We start from the raw sequence: 19,739 nt of genomic DNA on the forward strand, positions 1-19,739 counted from the left end.
CCCCTTTAAAGGTTTTTAGGATTCCAGACATAGTAACATGAACACATTCAGCAAGTTTCTTGAAACTAGTCAAAATCATAAATAATCCTAAAAATGAGTTAAGCCAGTTTTAGCAGCTAGTGAATCAATGAAAAAGAACATCAAGACATTTATTTGGTGAAGTACACTTTAATCCTCCCATTATCATGTCAAACACCTTCGTTTTCTGTCTGTTGCATTCATATTGTACACAAAATCTACAAAAAATTAACATATTTTCTTCACATTTTGCTCAGCAGTTTGTCTCAAACACTGGACTCTCAAAACAGTGGAAACAGACCATCAAAAACTGTCCACCAAATGGGAGAATTAGAGAGGAATTGCCTAAAGCAACACAAGCTTTAACAAATAAATTGTGGAATCTGATCAAAACCAGCAGTTCTGAAAGTCAAACCACAAACTCAACGTGTGTAAAAACCTCTTAAAGAGACAGACAGTTAAATATAAGGCAAAGTGTTTCTCATTAGGCCATGTTCTTGCAGATTTGCATTGTCATTTTTGTTCTGTTTTCTAAGCCAGACAAAATGTAGAACAAGAAACAGAAAGCAATTATTAACCTTTGGAAAGCCATATCCCCTTTCTATAACCTTAGAAATTATTTTTTAAATACCATTTATAAAAGTAAACTTTCTGTTAGTTAAAAACAATGAAGACACCCACCTTGAAAATGATAAGAAAATGGGAACAGATAACCTGGCAGACAATTGTACCGGCCCCCAAACTGGATGGAGCTACTAAAATATGCAGCAATGTGCAGAACTAGTTGCTGCTTTGTCACTGAGCATATCCTGTTCACTTTTTGTTTCGCTTGTATTAAAGGAGAGGATTTGGGGAGGGTTAGAGAAAAGGATATTTTTGTGCAATTTACTGGAATAAATTAATGCCTTTTTGCAAGTGGTTTTGCATTTTTGTAACTTCCTCTGCTGTATTTTTTTTCCTTTCCCCTTTAAAAGATACTTTACTAGTGCTTGAAAAAGTTGTCACCCTTGAGACCAGAGGGGGAATTAGCTTACTTCAATAATTGTTCACTGTGTAGTAAGCATCTGGTGATTTTCAGCTGCTTACATCTCAGCAACCGAAAGAGGAACTGCACTGAAAACTGTCAGCTCACACAGAATCTTGATCTGTAAAACATAGTAAAATTTAGTAAAACTTGGTTCAGCCATTGCACACTCCATATGCAAAGGAAACGTTCAAACTGACAAAAGGGTATCAATACAGTAGGTGTAACATCACAGCTCATTAAAACGATATAGATGGGGGAAATCTCACACCAAATAAGAGATTTTAAGTTCCAAAGTTAGCCCAACTTACTGTGGGCACAGCTGTGGCCCAGGGTCTGATCCAACTCCCACTGGATCAGTGGATCAAGACCTGTTTGACTAAGTAATGGTTTGTGGAGTGTCCAAGAAAAACGTTTCCACTTTAGCTGATTGGTGAGGAAGAAAAACCAAAACCATTGAAAGATGGGAATTATTAATACATGGTAGGGAAACCAAACAGTACCGCATTTGCATTGTGCAACATTGTAGTACATGTGTATATTCGGGAGTTTTTCCTATTTAAAAAAATGTTTATATATTTTTAATTAAAAAATGAGTGATTATGAAATGAAATATAATAATTTCATTAGGCAGGAGCTTTTTTCACTCAAGCTTATACCCACACTACCAAAACCCAATTGTTTATGTAAGATCCAAAAGTGATACATGTTCTCATGAAGCTACAACACACAATATAGTAATTCATGCAGAATTTAGTTATTATGGCATTTTAGACTTAGATTTCAGAAGCCATAAAGGCTATGAATGCACTGGATACAGTGCCTGGTATAAGGGGAGGAAAAATGAGAGGGCTAACTCCTATTCTGTGATTGAATGGCTTTGTGACCCATTGAAGTCAATGGAATAGCACCAATGTAGCCAGAGTCTTTGAGGATTATTGTAACTTTCACAAACGTTTCTGTTTGATACATTGCAAACAAGCAGCCAGCTCATTATCTGTCATACACCCAATGTAACAAAAATGGCTGAACCAAATTTTAATAATTCTTATGTTTTATAGACTCTATTCTGCTGTCATATCCCACTACAAACATAGTTGTAAGCAAGTCTTGTAACATGATGCCCCCCCAGTACGATGTATTTAATAATTTTGAGAAACTTAAGTGTAAATATGAAAAGAAGAGTAAACTACATCTGTTAGGTGAAAATGGAATTAATAAAAGTTGTTCTCTAATCCGATGATGAGTTCTGATGTAGCATTTAGATAGGGAGATGGCGCTGAGGGGAAGAGAAAGAAAAGAAGTTACAGGTTAAAAGGTGTATATTTATTACTAATTGTAAAGGAATTAGAGATGGGTCCAAACCAAGCTCTGGGAACGTGCAGACCAGGAATCAGATCCAAACTTTGTGACTCAGGTCCATCTCTTAGGACTTGTCTTTTGAAAGGTGGTTACTCAACTCTGCAAAAACAGTCTTTAGCAGATGGTAAGCAGTAATTGCCTCCACCTCGGCAAAAGCAGCAATTAGCTAAGACTAGGTCTGGTCTCCAAGAGATACCAGCCTTCTCTAATCTAGGCTCCCTTCCTCTTCTCCTTAACACTCCCTTCTACCACCTCCCCCCACTGAAAAAACAGACCTTGTGTACACACGGTCCTGGCATTTTTACAGCTGTGTAGCCCTGCTTTGAGCCTTGTCTACAGTAGTAGTTCCACCACTGCCAGCATCCCTGGAGCTGCATTGATGTTAAAGTGGTAAGATGAGAGTCTGCAAATTTAGTTTGGGTCAGTCAAGTGACAAGGTTTCCCCCAAAACACTGCAAAGATGTCTCTGAGTTTAAATGATACATGTATCCCAGCAAGTGTAACTTCCAAAGAGCTGTTCTGTATCACAGAGTTCATTTCCCATGTCTCACACAGCTGTCTGAATGGCAGAGTAAGCAGTCACATCATGAACTCCTGCAGGGTAAAAACTCCTTTAGCTCCACACAACTCCCTCCTTCAGGTTTATCTGCACCTCTACTGCCTTTCTTGGCACTCTACACTTCAATCCCTTCCCATCACAAAGCAAACCAGTTTTCTGTTAAACTCACTGATACTATTTGCTGCTACAGTTTCACTTGGCAACTTATTCCATATGTTCACTACTGAGTGTGAAGCATCTCTGTAGGAATTCTCTGCATTGCTCTTAATTTCCAGAGTTTCTGAATGGATAGATAGTATATTCTTCTTCTTTGGAACCTGCCCGGGAAAGAGCTCATTCCACTTTACCAAGGCCCTTTCATAACTGCAAGCTGCAGTTTAGAAACTGCATATGTGTCAAGAAAAATTAAACAGCCAGTGGAAGGAAGGAGAGAGTAACACCTGCACCTTCTGAGCTCCACGCTCCCTCCCAGCTCTCCCATAAGCCCTGTGTAGTGTTCAACCACATTTACTCCAGACGTGGATCCTGAGACAACATGGAATCCACAGGAGGGCTGGAAAGAGAGCGGCTGCTGCAAACCGACAGTGATACAGCCGGAGGGTTTCCCAATGATCCAGCCTGACAGCTGACATTTCCAACCTAGGTGTGCCAGCTCTGGGAAGATGCTTTGTGCTTACAAAATACTGTGGTTAGTGTCTGTCACACACAACTAATAAGCTTTGTGACTCGTGAAGAGGGTGAAACCTGTTTTGAATAACTTACAAAAATTCATTGCTTCATCTGTAAAATGTAATGATACTGTGTGCCTTTGTAAATCACATCGAGATCTGCTGCTCCTAAGTGCTACTAATAAATTGGTCCTCTAATAGAAGTGAAGCAAAGGGTACTCAGTACAGTCTGGAATACACACTGGGCGGTCTCTTAAGACTGGAGGTTGTCTACCAAGGGTGGCCTCTGGACCAGGTTTCACTCTATTAATTACATCATCATCATCAAGTCTGCCTTGAATGACAATGTTCAGGTTTTTTTTCTGTGTAGCCAGGACGTTTAAGGTCTCTGTATCCCTGTTAACCACAACTGTTAAGTATCCTTGAATCTTAACTACTTATTTTGATTTGCTTTCTTTCCCAGGGTCAGTAAATCCTGTTTACTGAACGAAGCCTTCTGGGCTAACAGCTTCCTGGATTCTCCCATACTAAGAACTGGATTGTACACACCTTTTAAGCAGGCATAAACTCCCACTGATTTCAGAAGACATTGCCTGAATAAGCTGTGCAGGACTGTTCTCTAACCACCTTAAGGCTTTTACAGGAAAGCACTCCACTTATCGTGCACTCCTTGGTTTTGGTACATTCTCCCAGAATTGTATATTTACATTTATTTACATTATTATTTGTGTTACCGTAGACCCTAGATGCCCCAGAGCTCCATTGTGCTAGGCACCGCACAAACACATATTAATAGACAGCCCTTGCCCTGAAGACCTTACGGTCTAAGCAGACAAGACAGACAAAGGACAGGAGAAAGGAATCATCATCATCCCCATTTTACAGATGGGAAATGGAGGCACAGAGAAATTGAATGACTTGACCAAAGTCACAATGGGAGTCTGTGACAGAGCCAGGCACTGAAACCAGGTTGCCTTAGTTCCAGTCCAGTGCCTATAAAAAAAGAACTACAAAGCCTTTTAAAGAATTATTTTTTAAAAATTATGCAAGTCTCCAAATCACTATCACAACACAGTGGTATGGTTAATAATTACAAATACATGGTCATTTTAAAATAAAACATTAGTAAAGCTGTTCTCCCTTTATGTCCCTAACATTTGAGTCCAAGTTTCTGTTTCTCTGCTGAAAACGTCAGATGATGTCAGTACCACCTAAACAAAACATATTCCTGCACGGTGTTAGGCATTCCCAGATATTTTTATTATTTGTACAGCACCCCAGGTCCTTCACCTAGGTTTTAGGCCCTAGACAGCATGGCCTTTTACAGACATAGCCTTTGCTGAATGGAGGTTAGAGAGGAAGGGCCAAATTTTGCTCTCTTTACTCAGTGGGACTGAAATTGTGAGTGAGACAAGTAAGGCTGGACCCAGATTAGATGCATGATCATACAGATGATGGGAGAGAAGAGAAAGCAAGAAGGGAAAATTGTTCTGATATGTACATGGGAGGTATTTGTTTTGCTCTTTTTAAAGGACAAGAGGAAGTGGACTGTGCCAGGGTGGATTGAAGAGATGGGCCCCCTCCTGATGTCAATGGGCCGGAGACCCAGAGCCTGTATCTGCACAAGCAGGCTCAATGGGGACGAAATCTGATGAACAGGGCTGCTCTGCAGGGGAGCCAAAGCAGGGAGGCCCCATGCAGGTGGGACACACACAGTGTGTATCAGAGAAGATCACCATGGTGAATTTCTGTGGTTTCCATTAGAGGGGAAATACAGCCTGGCCAGGACCATGGATTCACTGGGGAGCAGGCACAGCACTTTGCATCTGCTATTTCACCCCAAAATCACTAGTAGTTGTGGTTCTCCTGCAAGGCACTATTCTGAGAGTTGTTCCTTGGGCTGAGCTCACAGGGGACCAGATCAAGCAGGTATTAAGTATGTGAGCAGTCCCATTAATGTAAATGGGATTACTCACATGCTGAGATTAGGCATGCATTTAAATACCTTGCTGGACCAGGGGACAGATCAAATTTGCCTTGCATTGATTTGGGATATTTAACATGTATGTTTTAATTGAGATGGACCTGAACTAAAGTCCCAGGTCCAAACAGCCCTTATGTCTGGGGTGTTTGTGATTTGGATCCAAATTTTGCAGCTCTAATTTGTAAAATATTTTCCTTTCCCATTAATAGTTTCCAGTTTTGGGCTTAACACTACAGTGTAAAAAGCCTCCCAGCATTTCTCACTATTAGCCAGACCTCAAAGATTTTGATATCACGTTTGATTTTGGTATCACACTTATAATAGCCTCTGCTAAAACATTTCCAGCACACATATAGCCTTGTAGATGAGCAAGGCCCCAAACTGATCCACGAAGACCCATATTATGCTTAATGTCCTCTAGAGAAATCACTTCTTACAGCCATTTGCCAATAATCAGGACTGTGTGGACAGTACCAAGCATTATAAAATGAATGCAAGTTGCTTGGTGCATAAATTAATGTTGTTCTCAAGCTGCATTAACTGAGCTGTCTCCTTTAGAATGAATCATCTGCTTTATTGTTATTTCTTCAGTGGATTTTCAGCATTTGCAGCTGGGAATGCCTCTAATTTTATAATTATACCACCAGGACCTTTTCCACCTGCTCACCTCCAAGGCATGGGACACAGAAGGAGCTAGTTTACTGGAGAAAAAGTGATTACTAAATTGCAAAATCCCTGTGTTAGTTGCACACATGAAACAGAGCATTATTTTGCTTTAAGAGAGGGATCATCAGCCAGCTGTGCCTACCTGTTGGTGTTATACTCTAACCCCCCAACTTCCTTGCTCGCCTGCAAAAGATCTAGAATTCCTGCCGAACTTCCACTCTCTTTCTTCACTTTGGAGTTGCGGCCTGGCTTTGCCTCTGTGTCAATGTGAAGCGAATCTTCATCTGATGACTCATCACTCTGTCAATGCAAGGAAAAGGCTCAAAAAAATGGAAACAAGCTACATTAGTCAGCAAGCTGTCAAATAGTTTTCGTCCCCCAAAAACTTGAGGACAGAACTGCTTTCATTATAAAAGTTAGGGGCACAGTTTGAACAGGTCTCCTTATGGCTTTGTTGTTATATTATCTTTTCAGAGTCAATTTAATGCTTCTGAGGCGTGCCAGACTTATGGAAGTCCCCTATTTATCTATAATCTAGGCAACAGCAGTGCAAGCTTCCCCACGCTACCTTTCCAATGTGCCTCACTCTTCTTCTGAAGGCATCCCTGCCCCCAAGTTAGAGAGTGTTCTTTCTTCAGGCCTCTCCAGTGCTTTGTGTCACTGCTAAGACCACCAAGAAAGGATGCCAATTTCTACTGGTTTTGTATTATGAACATTTGTGCTCTAGCATCTGCACTGAGACCATCATCTCATTTCACATCTGTCAGGCGGACACATCAAATGGGAATGAGAGCTGGGAGAATTTTTTTTAGTCAAACAGTAAATTTGCCAAAAAATGCAGTTTTGAGGCAACCAAAACTATTCATGAATTCAAGTTGAATTCGGCCAATGGTTTGGGGCGAATAAAAAAATTAGGATTTTTTTAAAAAGTCAAAATGGTTCATTTGGACATTTCATTTTGAAAAAATTCAGTTTCAGTTTGAAATTAAACAATTTTTTTCCAGTTCAAACACTGAACCAAAAAAAACCCCCAGTTATTTGCTCAGTTCTAATGGTAACAATTTTGAGTCCCTACTGGACTGTAACCATCAATGAATGTACAGGTGAGAAGTTCTGATTGCCCTTAAATTTCCTTGAGCCATCATGTCTCCCCAAACACAATTAAAGAAGTCTACACTATTCAGGAAATCTGAATGTCTTGGATATATACAGTTTATGTCAACAGTCTACCTTGCTTCTTGCAAGTGATTCAAATCATATAATAGGCATGCAAATTGTCCCCTATTTAACTCTAAACATGTGCTTAAATGTTATCCTGACTAGGAATGGACCAATGCATCTGCTTAAGAGCTATCCTGAACTCTGACCATAAACTGTCCCATTGCAGCCAGTGAGACTGCTCAAGCGCTTTAGCATTAGGCATGTACCTAAGTGTCTTGCTGAATTGGGGGCATTATAGATGTGAGAGAGATGACAAGGAAAGAAAATTCCTCTTATGTACTCAGTAAATAAAGCCCTTAGTTATCATGTAATAGGCATCATGGGCATCCTGTAATATAAAACACCAACTATGCTAATACGCCTCTCACATTACTTTAAGATTCACTTGTTGAAAGTACTGTGTAGAAATGGATTAATGCTGATCAGTGCCAAAAGAAAATGAAGACGTAGGGGAGTTCATTTACTGCCACAGGCCAGGAAAGAGTCCTGAACAGAGCCCAGGTTCGTAGAACAGAGCCAGCAATATAGTGCCAGTGTGAGCATTGCCGAGCACGTCCCACTCACCCTCCAGACAAGGACATGATTCTTCATGTTCTGTCTCCTTCTCTCGTTACCTGCTTACAAAGTTGTCCATCATTCCTGGTCATGTCTCTGTTTTGTATTACTTCCCTTTTACCAGTGAAAGGGAAGGAAAGTGACAACACTTTGTTCCTGTAAAGTTATTTCCTATTCATTTCTTTGTCTTTTCTTCTCCCCAACCAGCCCTGTCCCTAACCTCCATGAAAACTTTCCAGCCCCCTAATTTTCCCACAGTCTTCATTTCCCGCAGTGCAGGTACCATGAGTCTGGATAAGGAAGAATGGACAAGACTATCCTTGTAATCCACTAACTCTGCTTCTTAATTGCCCAGAGGAATTGCTGTGAGTGACACATGCCATCTTCCTTCCCCACACAGACCGAGCATGCATCTGCCACAGGTGTGCCAGCCTATCATGAGACAGGTGCCCAACCCTGCCACCACTGGAAGACAATGGGAGTTCCTGGTGTCCTGTGGCAAGAGAATTGAGCCATACAACTCATTTAGGTGGAGAGGTGTCTAACAATAAAATTCTGCAGAATGCTTAACAGGTCCTAGACTCCGTTTACGTTCCCCACTGCAGTGGACAATATATGAGCAATCAAGACACAGTAACAACTAACCCCGATCTGCTACAATATATTAATGTAATCCACTGCAGAAATAGCAGGTCACCTCTAGTTAGCTAAATGAAAAGACATTACAGTTGGATATAAAGAAATCTACAAGTCTTTAGTACATTAAGGGTCTGATTCTCATTTATAGTAAGGCCCTTTTACACCACTCTGGCAGCATGAAGTGGCTTTAAAGTGGCTGCAAATGTAATTCAATGACTATTTCATTGAGGCTACTCAATACTCACATATGTTTAGGTGGATCAAGGTCAGAGGACTCAGCTCCCCATAGGATCAAGCCCTTAATATATTTCTAAATGTGTGTAATGGCACACAGATACAACAGGGAAAGGTACGATAATAGTAGAATACCTTATACAATACTGATTCCACCTTTGGCTTCTTAACTGGTGTGTGTTGTAGCGTTTCTTTTTTATCTGATAAAACTGAAAAAACAACAACAGTTAAAGTTGAGACAGACCTTTCACTAACTCCAGAAACAACCTGTACAGCCTCAGAATACAATTTAAGTCCACTGTATTTATTTTAAATCTTGTGCTGCAAGTAATCTGTACATGTTCTTTATTTATTGTAAAACTTATAATAACTTTAAAAAGTAGTTCTGAAGAATTGGATACAATTTAATTGCACAGATATAGACAAAACAGGATGAAGTCTTACAAGGTAAATCTCTCTTGGTAGTGTTTTTCTTTCTTCTAATTGGAAATTCATCAATTTTCAGTTCGCCATCATCTGATACATACTCATATTCATCTCGCACAGGTTTTGTTTTATCTTCTTTAAAATTTTGCAGCGACCCAAACACACCAGGATTCAACTGGGTTTTGACTCCCTTGGAACTATAGAGACAAATATTATAAAATCTGAAATGATAACATTTTCACACGGAAAATGTATCAAGGAGACACACAGCCATATATCAAGGTAACATTTCTTATACATGTAGGGAATCAGAGCATGGTAGTTTTAAAGATAGAGTGGCAGTTCACATTGGTTTGCATGTGTATTGTTTTGCACAGGTTTCACAGGACCAGATCCTCAACTAGTGCAAATCGGAGTTGCTCCACTGACTTCAAATGAGCACTACGTTGAGCTTGTTGGTTTGTCAATTGAGCTTTATTGGTTTCTACCTGCTAAGGATCTAGACCATAATACAATCAATATATATGCAATACACACATACTACATGAAATCCTTGCATTCCATTTTTAATTGATTTATGTAGAATGTGTCCAGCCTAATCTCCGGGGAGACGTACATACAGCATAAAATAAAAACTCAAACTGACAAGAAGTCAACTCAGAAAAATATCCCGCCAGTCTGCAATTAAAGCTTAGTCCAGTTAAGGCACCATCCTCAAACATCTGCCAGAGTGAACAGATAAACCTTTCAAATTGCCATTATAGCCAATAAATTTGGGCTTTGTCAGATCAAATTCTAGAGATGAGAGTGCTCTGCCTGGATTGGGAATAGAGCAACTAACAAGCACTCCAATGTGGTCTCCATTAGCATGAGTGGCAGTTTCTTTCAGCTGCTGAGATGGAGGTGGTGGTCTTTAGGGCAGGAGCAACACAAGCACTTCCTCATAATCGATAAATGTTGATGGAGCCAGTGAGAATTGCAGGTGGCCAGGACTGCTCAGGATTTGACTCATTGACCACAGTGGAATTTTTCCCCAATATTGATGCCAATAGAACAGTAGCAGCCAGAACACCTGGTTGAGTGTCCCAACCACACCTACCACTGACTCATTCTCATTTCAACCAATAGGCCTGCAGTAAAATGAACTGTGGAGGAGGACAAGACAAAAGAGGAAAAGAAAGGGAGATGAGGAGGACAAAGCAAGAGGGGAGAAGAAGAGAAGGGCACCCAGTCAACTACAAATGGCACAAAGAGACAGATCACAGTGCAGAATCAGGCAGAATGTGTCCCTATAAGGAGCATATACAGTGTGTTCAGATACACATCCAGAAGGCCAGAATAGCTCCAGTGAAATGCTGCACTGACTACCAGTTCAAGTATTTTTTTTAAATGTATATTATTTACTCACTGATCCAGGTCTCATTTAATCAGGTAAATATTAGAACCATGCCAGAAAATAGGGGATTTTTTCTTTTATTACTGAGAAAAGTGGGATTAAAAAAAGCGTTAATTAAAAAATACCGGTGTTTTAGCCTAGGGCAAGTTTTTACAGCCAAGATATAAACTACCGGTAATAGAGATTTATAATTGACACACTCTAACTAGAGAACCAATGTAAAACAATACACTCACAAAATAAACTGAACTGCTACTCTCTCTGTAAAACCACTAATAGGGATCTGATTTTATAACTAAGAAATATTTTAAGCATATTGTAAATAGAATTTACTTATGGTACTTAAAAATAATAAAAACATAAGCACAATTTTTACTTTTGAACATAAGGACAAGTTTGTCACCTCCCTGTCTAACCCCTCCCCCATCCATATAGTACATTTATCCTTTATAATTCAATGTGTATTGCCATATTTTTACTTACCCCAGCAGTTTCTTGTTAGAGAAAGAAAATGTAAATTTATTGTCCTTATTTCCTGATAAAGGTGTCTTTTCCAATTTGTGTTCCTCTTCCATTTTTAATAATGAATCTGGTTTACTGTTCTACAAATCATGAAAACAGCAACAAAACTAGGTTAATATGTTACCAATATTTTTAGATTTCTAAGCAAATTCTGGTATTTATTACTAAATAATTAGGAGACACAGAATGTGTATGCATACACTCACACACAGAAATGTAGATATATAAATGGTTTAGTTTTCACCTCAGTTAGGCCCATTCAGGAAAGCATCCCTGTTGAGGATAGCACTTAAGTACAAATTTAACTTTAAACTTATGCTTAAGTCCCTTTGAAGACAATGGTTGCTAAGCATATACCTAAAGATGAGCATGTGCTTAAGTGCTATCCTAAATGGGGATGGTCTTAAGCATGAGCTTAAGTGCATTCCAGAAACAGGCCTTTACCCACGTGCTCTTCCCAATGAAATCTATCAGCACTGTACCCACACAACTAAGGGCAAAACTAAGCATTGGGTCACCTTCTTTCCTTTCTTCTTCCCTTCTCCCTTGACTTTTGGAGTTTTGGGCAGTTTGGGGGGCTTGGGGGTTTTCACAGCTTTTGGAGTCTTTTTTTTCGGAACTTTTTCTATAGGTGGTGGAGGGGGAGTCACTGGTACAGGTGATGGCACTTCCTGCTTCTCCACGGGACAGATTTCCTCTACTTTCACGTTGGCACTCATTTCTTCTTGCAAAGAAGCACATGCTTACATTTTCAACATTTCCTTGGTTTCATTTTTTGGGAAGTGGTTTTAACCACACCTTGACATGTGAAAAATCCAACGTATGTACTTGTTCCCCCTTACTAATATTTTGCAGACTAGTAGCAGTAGAGGATGTTAAGGAATCAAAGCCATCACAATCAAGTTCATTTCATTGCACCAGTTCTATTAATCCAAACAGTTCCTTGGGATTACCCACTGGCAGAAGCTGTCTTTGCGGCAGAATGATATTGCCACAAAGTGTTTTCAAATACAGTTTTAAAGGAGGATACACCTCCCTCCTTTGTCAATATTTTGAACTTGTTACATAGAAGAAACTTGGAAACTGGGATCTGCCTAGATCCAGTGAGTCAAGAGCAACAGGGAACAATCCTTATTTTGGCTCCCTCAAGCAGCAAGTGTCTCTCTGAGACCTGCTCACCTAGAGAATGCACTTTCACGTCACACATCTAACAATTTAGCAGTTACAGGCACCCTTTTTTAAAAGGATGGGATACGATAATACTTCCTTTTCCCTCTGGAAGGGATTTGCCCCTTAATCTACAGTAGAAGCAATAATTATTACATTACGTGTTTTATATTTCTGGATTTAACATCAAATCAGTTAGAATTTTGTTTTGTTTTTTAAATACAACCCTTGCTCTCTTCTAAACTGTATGGGTACTATCCTCAACTGGTGTATATTAAAATACATTACCACCACCAGTCGTCATCTGGTGATCTGGCTCAACGAGAGTAGCTTCTTTGCTGATAATAATTGGAGCTATACCAATCTCCTAGAACTGGAAGGGACCTTGAAAGGTCATCAAGTCCAGCCCCCTGCCTTCACTAGCAGCATCAATTTTTGCCCCAGATTCCTAAGTGGCCTCCTCAAGGATTGAACTCACAATCCTGGGTTTAGCAGGCCAATTCTCAAACCACTGAGCTATTCTCTTTTTTTTAATGTATTTTTGGCAGGCATGTGTGTGTTAGGGATGTGGGGGGTAAATAAACCACAGTTTTGTTTCATTTTAAGGAATGATTAATCCTTTCTCATAAGAAGCCTGCAGAATGCTCTGAAATTAAGACTGCAGCTATTACAGAATGAATGCTATGGATTACATTCTTTGTATTGCTCCAAAATAGTCTGGAGTAAGATTATTGCACTCCAGGAGTGAATTCAACCTACATTATGTATCTCAGGAGCCTGTCTCAATGAGGCAAACTTTTAAATGTATAGGGTCTGACCTGGATCTCTCTCACTCTGGTTTGACACCATTGTGAGCCTACTGATTTCACTGGAGTTACTGCAGATTTAAACTGGTGTAATTCAGATCAGAATCATGACTTCAGAATAGAGGTAGGATTATTCAGTGCTGTCTACAATTATTGTCTGACTGAAAATCTTTCTTTAATTTTCCATAATTATTCTAACGTCTTTCCATAATTTTGGGGGGAGGCCTAATTCTCTGTGTGCTTACACCTGTGTAAATCAAGAGCAACACCAAAGCACTCAGTGGAGTTACACTTTGTGAAACCAATGAGCAAATCTGGGATTAGGCCCTATATTTGCACATTGTTTGTGCTATACTCTGCTAGAAGATACACTGCTTCTTCCCCAATTTCTAGTGTTTCCCATTGCTGTGTGCTACTGTACTCCAGTGTGGCAGCACAAGTTAACAACAGACTTTACCTTATATTTCCATTTGGCTTCCGTTTTGCTCTTATTGTGCTCTCGAATTTCAAATTTCTCCACCTCATTTTGCTTATTAACAACTTCCTTATTGGGAACACTTAAAACATTCTTTGCAGCCTGTAAAAAAATCACCATATACTCCTAAGCAGGAAGGAGATGAGCTCCAATTTTCCCAAGTTAATTATCTCCCCCTTTATAAACATATAGCTGAATTGTCTGGAAGACAGAAATATTTTACATACACACACACACACACAAAAATCACACTGACACTGATTCTTTTTGACATAATAGCTGGAGATTCAATCAAATATTAATGCTCAGAGAAATCAGAAAATTAGTTTTGTTTCTCCCTTGCCACGGTCACTATAAAGAATGCTTTCATCTCCTACCTGTTGCTTCATAGGCAAGTTTCACAAACTGCATACAAACTACTTTTTAAAAGCCTTAATATTATTTCTTGTAGAACCAAATTTAAACAATGTAATTTAATGCGTGGCAACCTGGTTCCATTGCAAAACTCTCAATACATCAATGGAACCAGGATTTCAACCACTGTGTTTTAATTTTTCCTGCATGAGACACCTGAACGTAAGTCTTACTTCATGCTACTGAAAAACTATTGAGAGTAGTTAGAACAATGTGACGCACCTTCCCCTTCTTTGGCGTTTCAATTTTTGTCAAAGCCTCTTTCGTGTGCGCCTCCAGCAGGTCCAGATTTGGAATGGCCGGTGGCGGGCTTTCCTTCACCTTCTTTCCTTTCTTCTTCCCTTCTCCCTTGACTTTTGGAGTTTTGGGCGGTTTGGGAGGTTTAGGGGGCTTGGGCGGTTTAGGGGGCTTGGGGGTTTTCACAGCTTTTGGAGTCTTTTTTTTCGGAACTTTTTCTACAGGTGGTGGAGGGGGAGTCACTGGTACAGGCGATGGCACTTCCTGCTTCTCCACAGGACAGATTTCCTCTACTTTCACGTTGGCACTCACTTCTGTTTTGTTGACTTTGAAAGCATTCTGTAGTTTGGCAGAGCATGGAAATACATTCAGTTCCAACTTCAAGACAGTTAGTTATTCTGCAGCATCTCCCCTTCCTCATGGGAAATAAAACCCCAACACCTTCTTATAAAGATAAGGATGCTCATGCCCAGGCTGGACAGGAAACATAGGGGAATCCTCAGGGACCCTACAGCTTTCCAGCATGCTCCTGCACTGTTCCCTCTCAGCTGCCAGTGCAGAGGGTGTGGCCAGGTAAAAGGGATGAGGCTGGGGTTCCCTTACAACCAATTGATCCCCACATCCCAGAACAATCCCTGGGAGCTGCTGACAGCCAGCACAGTTTACAGGTGCTTCAATCTCCACCAGAGGCTGGACTGGTACTCAGGGGACTCAGGAATGGTAGCACAAAGGTGCCATTAAAAAAAAATGCACCACACTAAGGACTCCGGTGGGGTGATCCGCAGCCACTCTGGATAAACATACTAATTATCAGACTTATTTGTAAAGCTGCATTTGATTTTCTAAAGTATCGGGATGCTTGTCCCATACAAGACTCTACTTTCATAAGAAGAAAGGCTGGTTTCATATCAAAGAAGCTAATATTAATTAACTGCACCTTAAGATGCAGAGAGTCAATATTTCCTTAGTTTGGTCTCTGGGTTTTATTTTTCCTTTTCTTTTATCCAGAGAATTCCAATATGGAAAAAAAAACTTGTGAAATTAGACGGTCTTGTGTTTAAAATGCAAATCAGACATAACAGAATACATTTCAAATTAATTCAGATGCGATAAATGCAGCAGAACCATGTTTCACACCCCCGGGATAAAATAAGCAGTAAAAAGCTGCACAATTAAAATTAGCAGCTTCTGACTAATTAAAAAGAAATTATTTTCTGCTTAAGTTGCCATTCTGATTTTACGTAAAAAGGCATAAAAGGAAGAGCTAGATTTCAGTGTCGGTGACTTAAGGCAAGGGTAGGAAAGAGGTGGAGCAAACTAAATGTCAGTCTCAAAACACGACAGAGCATAATAGTGCATCTGTGATTAAATATACAGTGCTATCTATTACTCTCGATCCACTGTAGGACTCCCACCAGTATCAATGGGTAGTGAGCATGTGTGTTAAGAGGCGTACTGTAAACGACATATAGGTTTAGGTGCCACGTTGTTGTTGTTATTATTATTATTATTATTATTATTAATAATCTTGTTTATACCAGTAGTGGCTAGGGAGCAGTCGAGCTAGGCACTGTACAGTCAGAGTAGCAGTAAACAGGCCCTGCCTCGAAGAGCTTACAGTCTTAACAGAGAGTGCAGGTGAAGGTATGGGAAGGGATGTAACACACGAGCAAAGTGATCGATAGGATGGTGGCAAACATCATGTTAGTTCCATGTTTTTTTGCGGGGGGGGACTGGAGTGAGTTAGGTGGGGATTAGCTAAAGATAACGTGAAGGGAGAGGGGTGAACAGGACAGAGCAGATGCGAAGAGGAAGGGGAGGAAAGAGGAGAAGGAGGAGGAGCAGATGTGGACTGAGGCTGAGGAAGAGACGGTGAGGCAGGGTAAAAGGGGGTTTGGAGCAAACGGCCAATCAGCACAGGAGATAGAATGCCTTAACAAGATCACTGTTCCTAAATTTCCCATTAATCTTCCTGTAATGAGAAAGGGATTCACTTATTTCAATAATCCTGCATTTTATGCTGCAGTTTACAAAAAATGCGTGATGTACCAGTAGTTAACATTATGGAAAGAACACAAACCTCACTTAATCTTATTTCTTTGGCAAGGTCCTTGATAAGTTGTGCTGGTTTAAAATGTTCCGGGAGTTCGTCCTCATGGTCAGCTAGAGCCTAAAACAAAACACAGCCACCGTGCTGTTTTCACTTCCTTAATATTCTTCTCACACACAATCAAAAGACTTGTCAACTGACCCATCTATATTTTTTCTATTTGTTCAAAACAAGTAACACAAACAACATTAGATGATTCTGTTCAACTAAGAGACAAATATGTTTTTACCCTGTCAGTGTGTTATTTCTGCTCCCTAAGGATAACTACTTATAAAATCAATAGTTCTTTTCAGACAGTGTGTGTGATTTTACAGCTGTAGCACTTCCTTGCTTTCCTCCCTCTGTGCCTTCTTTTGATAAGTTCATTTCCTACAGCTTCACCCGGAAGACAGGGTAGAGAACATCTCAGAAGAGTATCTTAATTGAGGATAATAGGTGAGTCCCTTGCTGCCAGAGTGGGTTGGGACCTAATGACATTTGCACTCGCATGCCAAGTTATAACATCCCAAGCTCTGATGTCAATAACTGCACCAGACCACTATAAATTATTACTTGTTTGCACATTTTTTATCCTATTTCACATCTGCTTACCAGGTTGACCAGTGGTTCTCAACCAGGGGTACACCTACCTCTGGGGATATGCAGGTCTTCCAAGGGGTACTCAACTCATCTAGATCAGTGTTTCTCAACCTGGGGTTTGCAGCCCTGGGGGGTGGGGTCACGGGACAGGTTCAGAGGGATCACAAGTGCAGGGCCGACATTCAGGGGTGGCAAGCAGGGCAATTCCCAGGGCCATGCACCACAGAGGGCCCCGCAAAGCCAAGTGCCATGCTTCAGCCCTGCCGCCTGGGGCTCAGGTTTCAGACAAGGCTGGCAAGTGAAAACCAGGCTCGGGTCTCATGCTGAAATGTAAGTACAATATTCATATTCTAATTGATTTATTTTATACTTATATGGTAAAAAATGAGAAAGTCAGCAATTTCTCAGTAACAGTGAGCTGTGACACTTCTGTATTTTTAGGTCTGATTTTGTAAGCAAGTCATTTTTAAGTGAAGTGAAATCTGGGGGTACGCAAGACAAATCAGCTTCCTGGAAGGGGTACAGTAGTTTGGAAAGGTTGAGAGCCACTGAGGTAGACAAATAAATAGGGTGACAGTGAGGAGAGAACTTCCAAACCAGAGTCCGCTCTGAGACCCAGAGGACATGGACTGCCAGGATTCGAAGGACCAAAGTTTGAACTCAGCATTAACCAGTCCTCCATTGCTGTCAGCTAATTGCATGCAAATAAGGCACAGACAGCTAATTGATCTAAACTCTACGGTACAAACTTGTGCCCTCCGTTGCTCACGCCCTGCTAAAACAGAGCCCAGTGTCTGAAAATCTTACCCTACATCTGTCAATCCCTGCTGCAGGTTCCCTAATTGTGACCCTACAAGTATGTTGTGACGTACTTGGAAACTCAGCAGCTAATCTTAGGAGACATGGAACAAGTAAATCAATTCTATGTAGGAACACTTATGAAATGGTCACACCTTATATCACGGTTCCAAATAGCTCATAAAGGATAAATCAATGAGTAAATAAATCAATGAGCTTCATAAATTAATGAATTGTTATAGAATCCAACAGATCAAAGGGTGGCTTATTACCCTGGCTTAAAACCATTAATAACATCTATTGATGTACTTATAACCACTTATACCAACATACTACTCAGGGCTGTGACATGCTTATGACATCAATTCATCATTCATTAACCCTTTATAAACTAGTTACAGATGGAAACACTATTCAGTGTGACCCATGAAATCATAACTGAACTTTAATGAGTCGCAGCAATGTAAGTGAGGCGGAGTTGCTCTGACAATATGCATTCCTGATTACAATTCCTGTTGCTTTTCTTAGGTAGGAGCAAGAAGCCAAAGCAGAAGAAAACAAAAACTGACTGGAGCTAGAAATGCCATCTCTCTGGACTGACCCGCTCCCTTCTCCTTTTCAGTTTGCATCTCTCTAAGTGTTTGTCCATGTGGGCACCACCAGAACCCGGGCACAGCCTTCTCTCTCTCAGAAGAGGACTGCCCTGCCCCCTGAAGTTCCCAACACTTGAGAGGACTTCCACAGGCAGATGGGATCATTTGTAGTAGCCTCTTCAGAGACATTTGTAACGTCAGTACAAGTCTCTATATTGCCAGTAGGCACCACTCATTCATAAACTCTCCTCCTGACAAGTTTGCAGCGTGGCAAATATCTTTAACTCCTACACTAAAAGAAGGTAGGTGTCAGGCCAGGTGTTTAGCTGGTGTAAATGAGAGTAGCACCATTGACTTCACTGGAGCTGCTCTGATTTCCGCCAACCAAGAAAAGATGTCAAGTAGTGTTCACATCCATGTATTTCTAACACTATCCTCGAGGGCTACACCAAGAAAAAAATGCATAAAATTCAAAACCAAAAGGAATTAGACTGATTAAAAGAAGAAAATAGTGATTAGTGGGATCACTCATAACGGGGCTCCCCTTTACAAAGGGTGCCCCCTGGAAACTAAGGGTCAGAGGACTGGTGATGGAATAGGATGCCTTTTTCCTCTATATACAGTTCAACTATATACCTGGTCAGTAGTTTATGAAAGTTATCTCCATTTGACATTTGTTGGATGGCCTATGAGCAATGACTGGTGGTCTTAGCTCTGCTCAGCAGACTTCATCGCAACACCATCAGCACAACCGACGCCAGTTGGCAGACTCATCAGAAAAGCCAAGGGCTGAATGGGCATGGAGACTGAACTAGCCTTGTACCTCTGCAAGTGGTTCCACTCAATCAGGGCTGAGCTACACTGGATGAGCAGACCATACCATTTGAGGAAACTTGCAGTGCTAATGCGTTTATTGCTGCTGTTTTGTGATTAGACAGTGGAATTCTGCCTCCTCACTAAAGCTCCTGTCCTCTCACTTAACACTGGTGTAAATCAAGAGTAACTTCACAAAGGTCAGCTGAGCTACAACTGGTGTATTTGAGAGGCAATTCAGGCCTGCAAGATCTCAAATCTTTTGAAGTCATCTCTAGCTCCAAGGCGTACAGCTTGTTGCCAATTCATCCTGGTTTTCAAGAAGCAGGGACAACTTCCCCTTTTCTGCACATACACCGCTACCTCGATATAACGCCACCTGATATAACATGAATTTGGATATAACGCGGTAAAGCAGTGCTCCGGGGGCGGGGCTGCGCACTCCGGTGGATCAAAGCAAGTTCAATATAACA

The 19,739-nt window shown here is 40.7% G+C and overlaps 1 protein-coding gene and 1 long non-coding RNA gene across 4 annotated transcripts in view; one reads left to right on the plus strand and one right to left on the minus strand.

The window, feature by feature from the left end:
• Positions 1–19,739, minus strand: part of PHF2 (PHD finger protein 2) — a 143,129-nt gene that overhangs the window by 18,020 nt on the left and 105,370 nt on the right. Inside the window, exons 11-18 of one of the 3 annotated variants that reach the window (XR_005582781.1) lie at positions 16,454–16,543; positions 14,359–14,712; positions 13,705–13,824; positions 11,236–11,354; positions 9,375–9,553; positions 9,066–9,139; positions 6,424–6,581; positions 1,053–1,163 (exon numbers count right to left, since the gene is read on the minus strand). Coding sequence is in view for 2 of the 3 variants with exons in the window: in XM_039481321.1 (XP_039337255.1) it covers positions 6,424–6,581; positions 9,066–9,139; positions 9,375–9,553; positions 11,236–11,354; positions 13,705–13,824; positions 14,359–14,712; positions 16,454–16,543 (1,094 nt within the window). In the remaining variant the exon portion in view is untranslated. The remainder of the gene's footprint in view (positions 1–1,052; positions 1,164–6,423; positions 6,582–9,065; positions 9,140–9,374; positions 9,554–11,235; positions 11,355–13,704; positions 13,825–14,358; positions 14,713–16,453; positions 16,544–19,739) is intronic. The other 2 variants (XM_039481321.1, XM_039481322.1) reach the window with 2 other exon arrangements.
• LOC120368784 lies at positions 10,500–18,596 on the plus strand. Its single transcript, XR_005582784.1, has 3 exons — positions 10,500–10,732; positions 16,859–16,918; positions 18,389–18,596. It is a non-coding gene; the product is annotated as an uncharacterized LOC120368784 (long non-coding RNA).

This window comes from Mauremys reevesii, linkage group 7, assembly GCF_016161935.1.
Source record: "Mauremys reevesii isolate NIE-2019 linkage group 7, ASM1616193v1, whole genome shotgun sequence".
In the NCBI taxonomy this organism is placed as follows: Eukaryota; Metazoa; Chordata; order Testudines; family Geoemydidae; genus Mauremys; species Mauremys reevesii.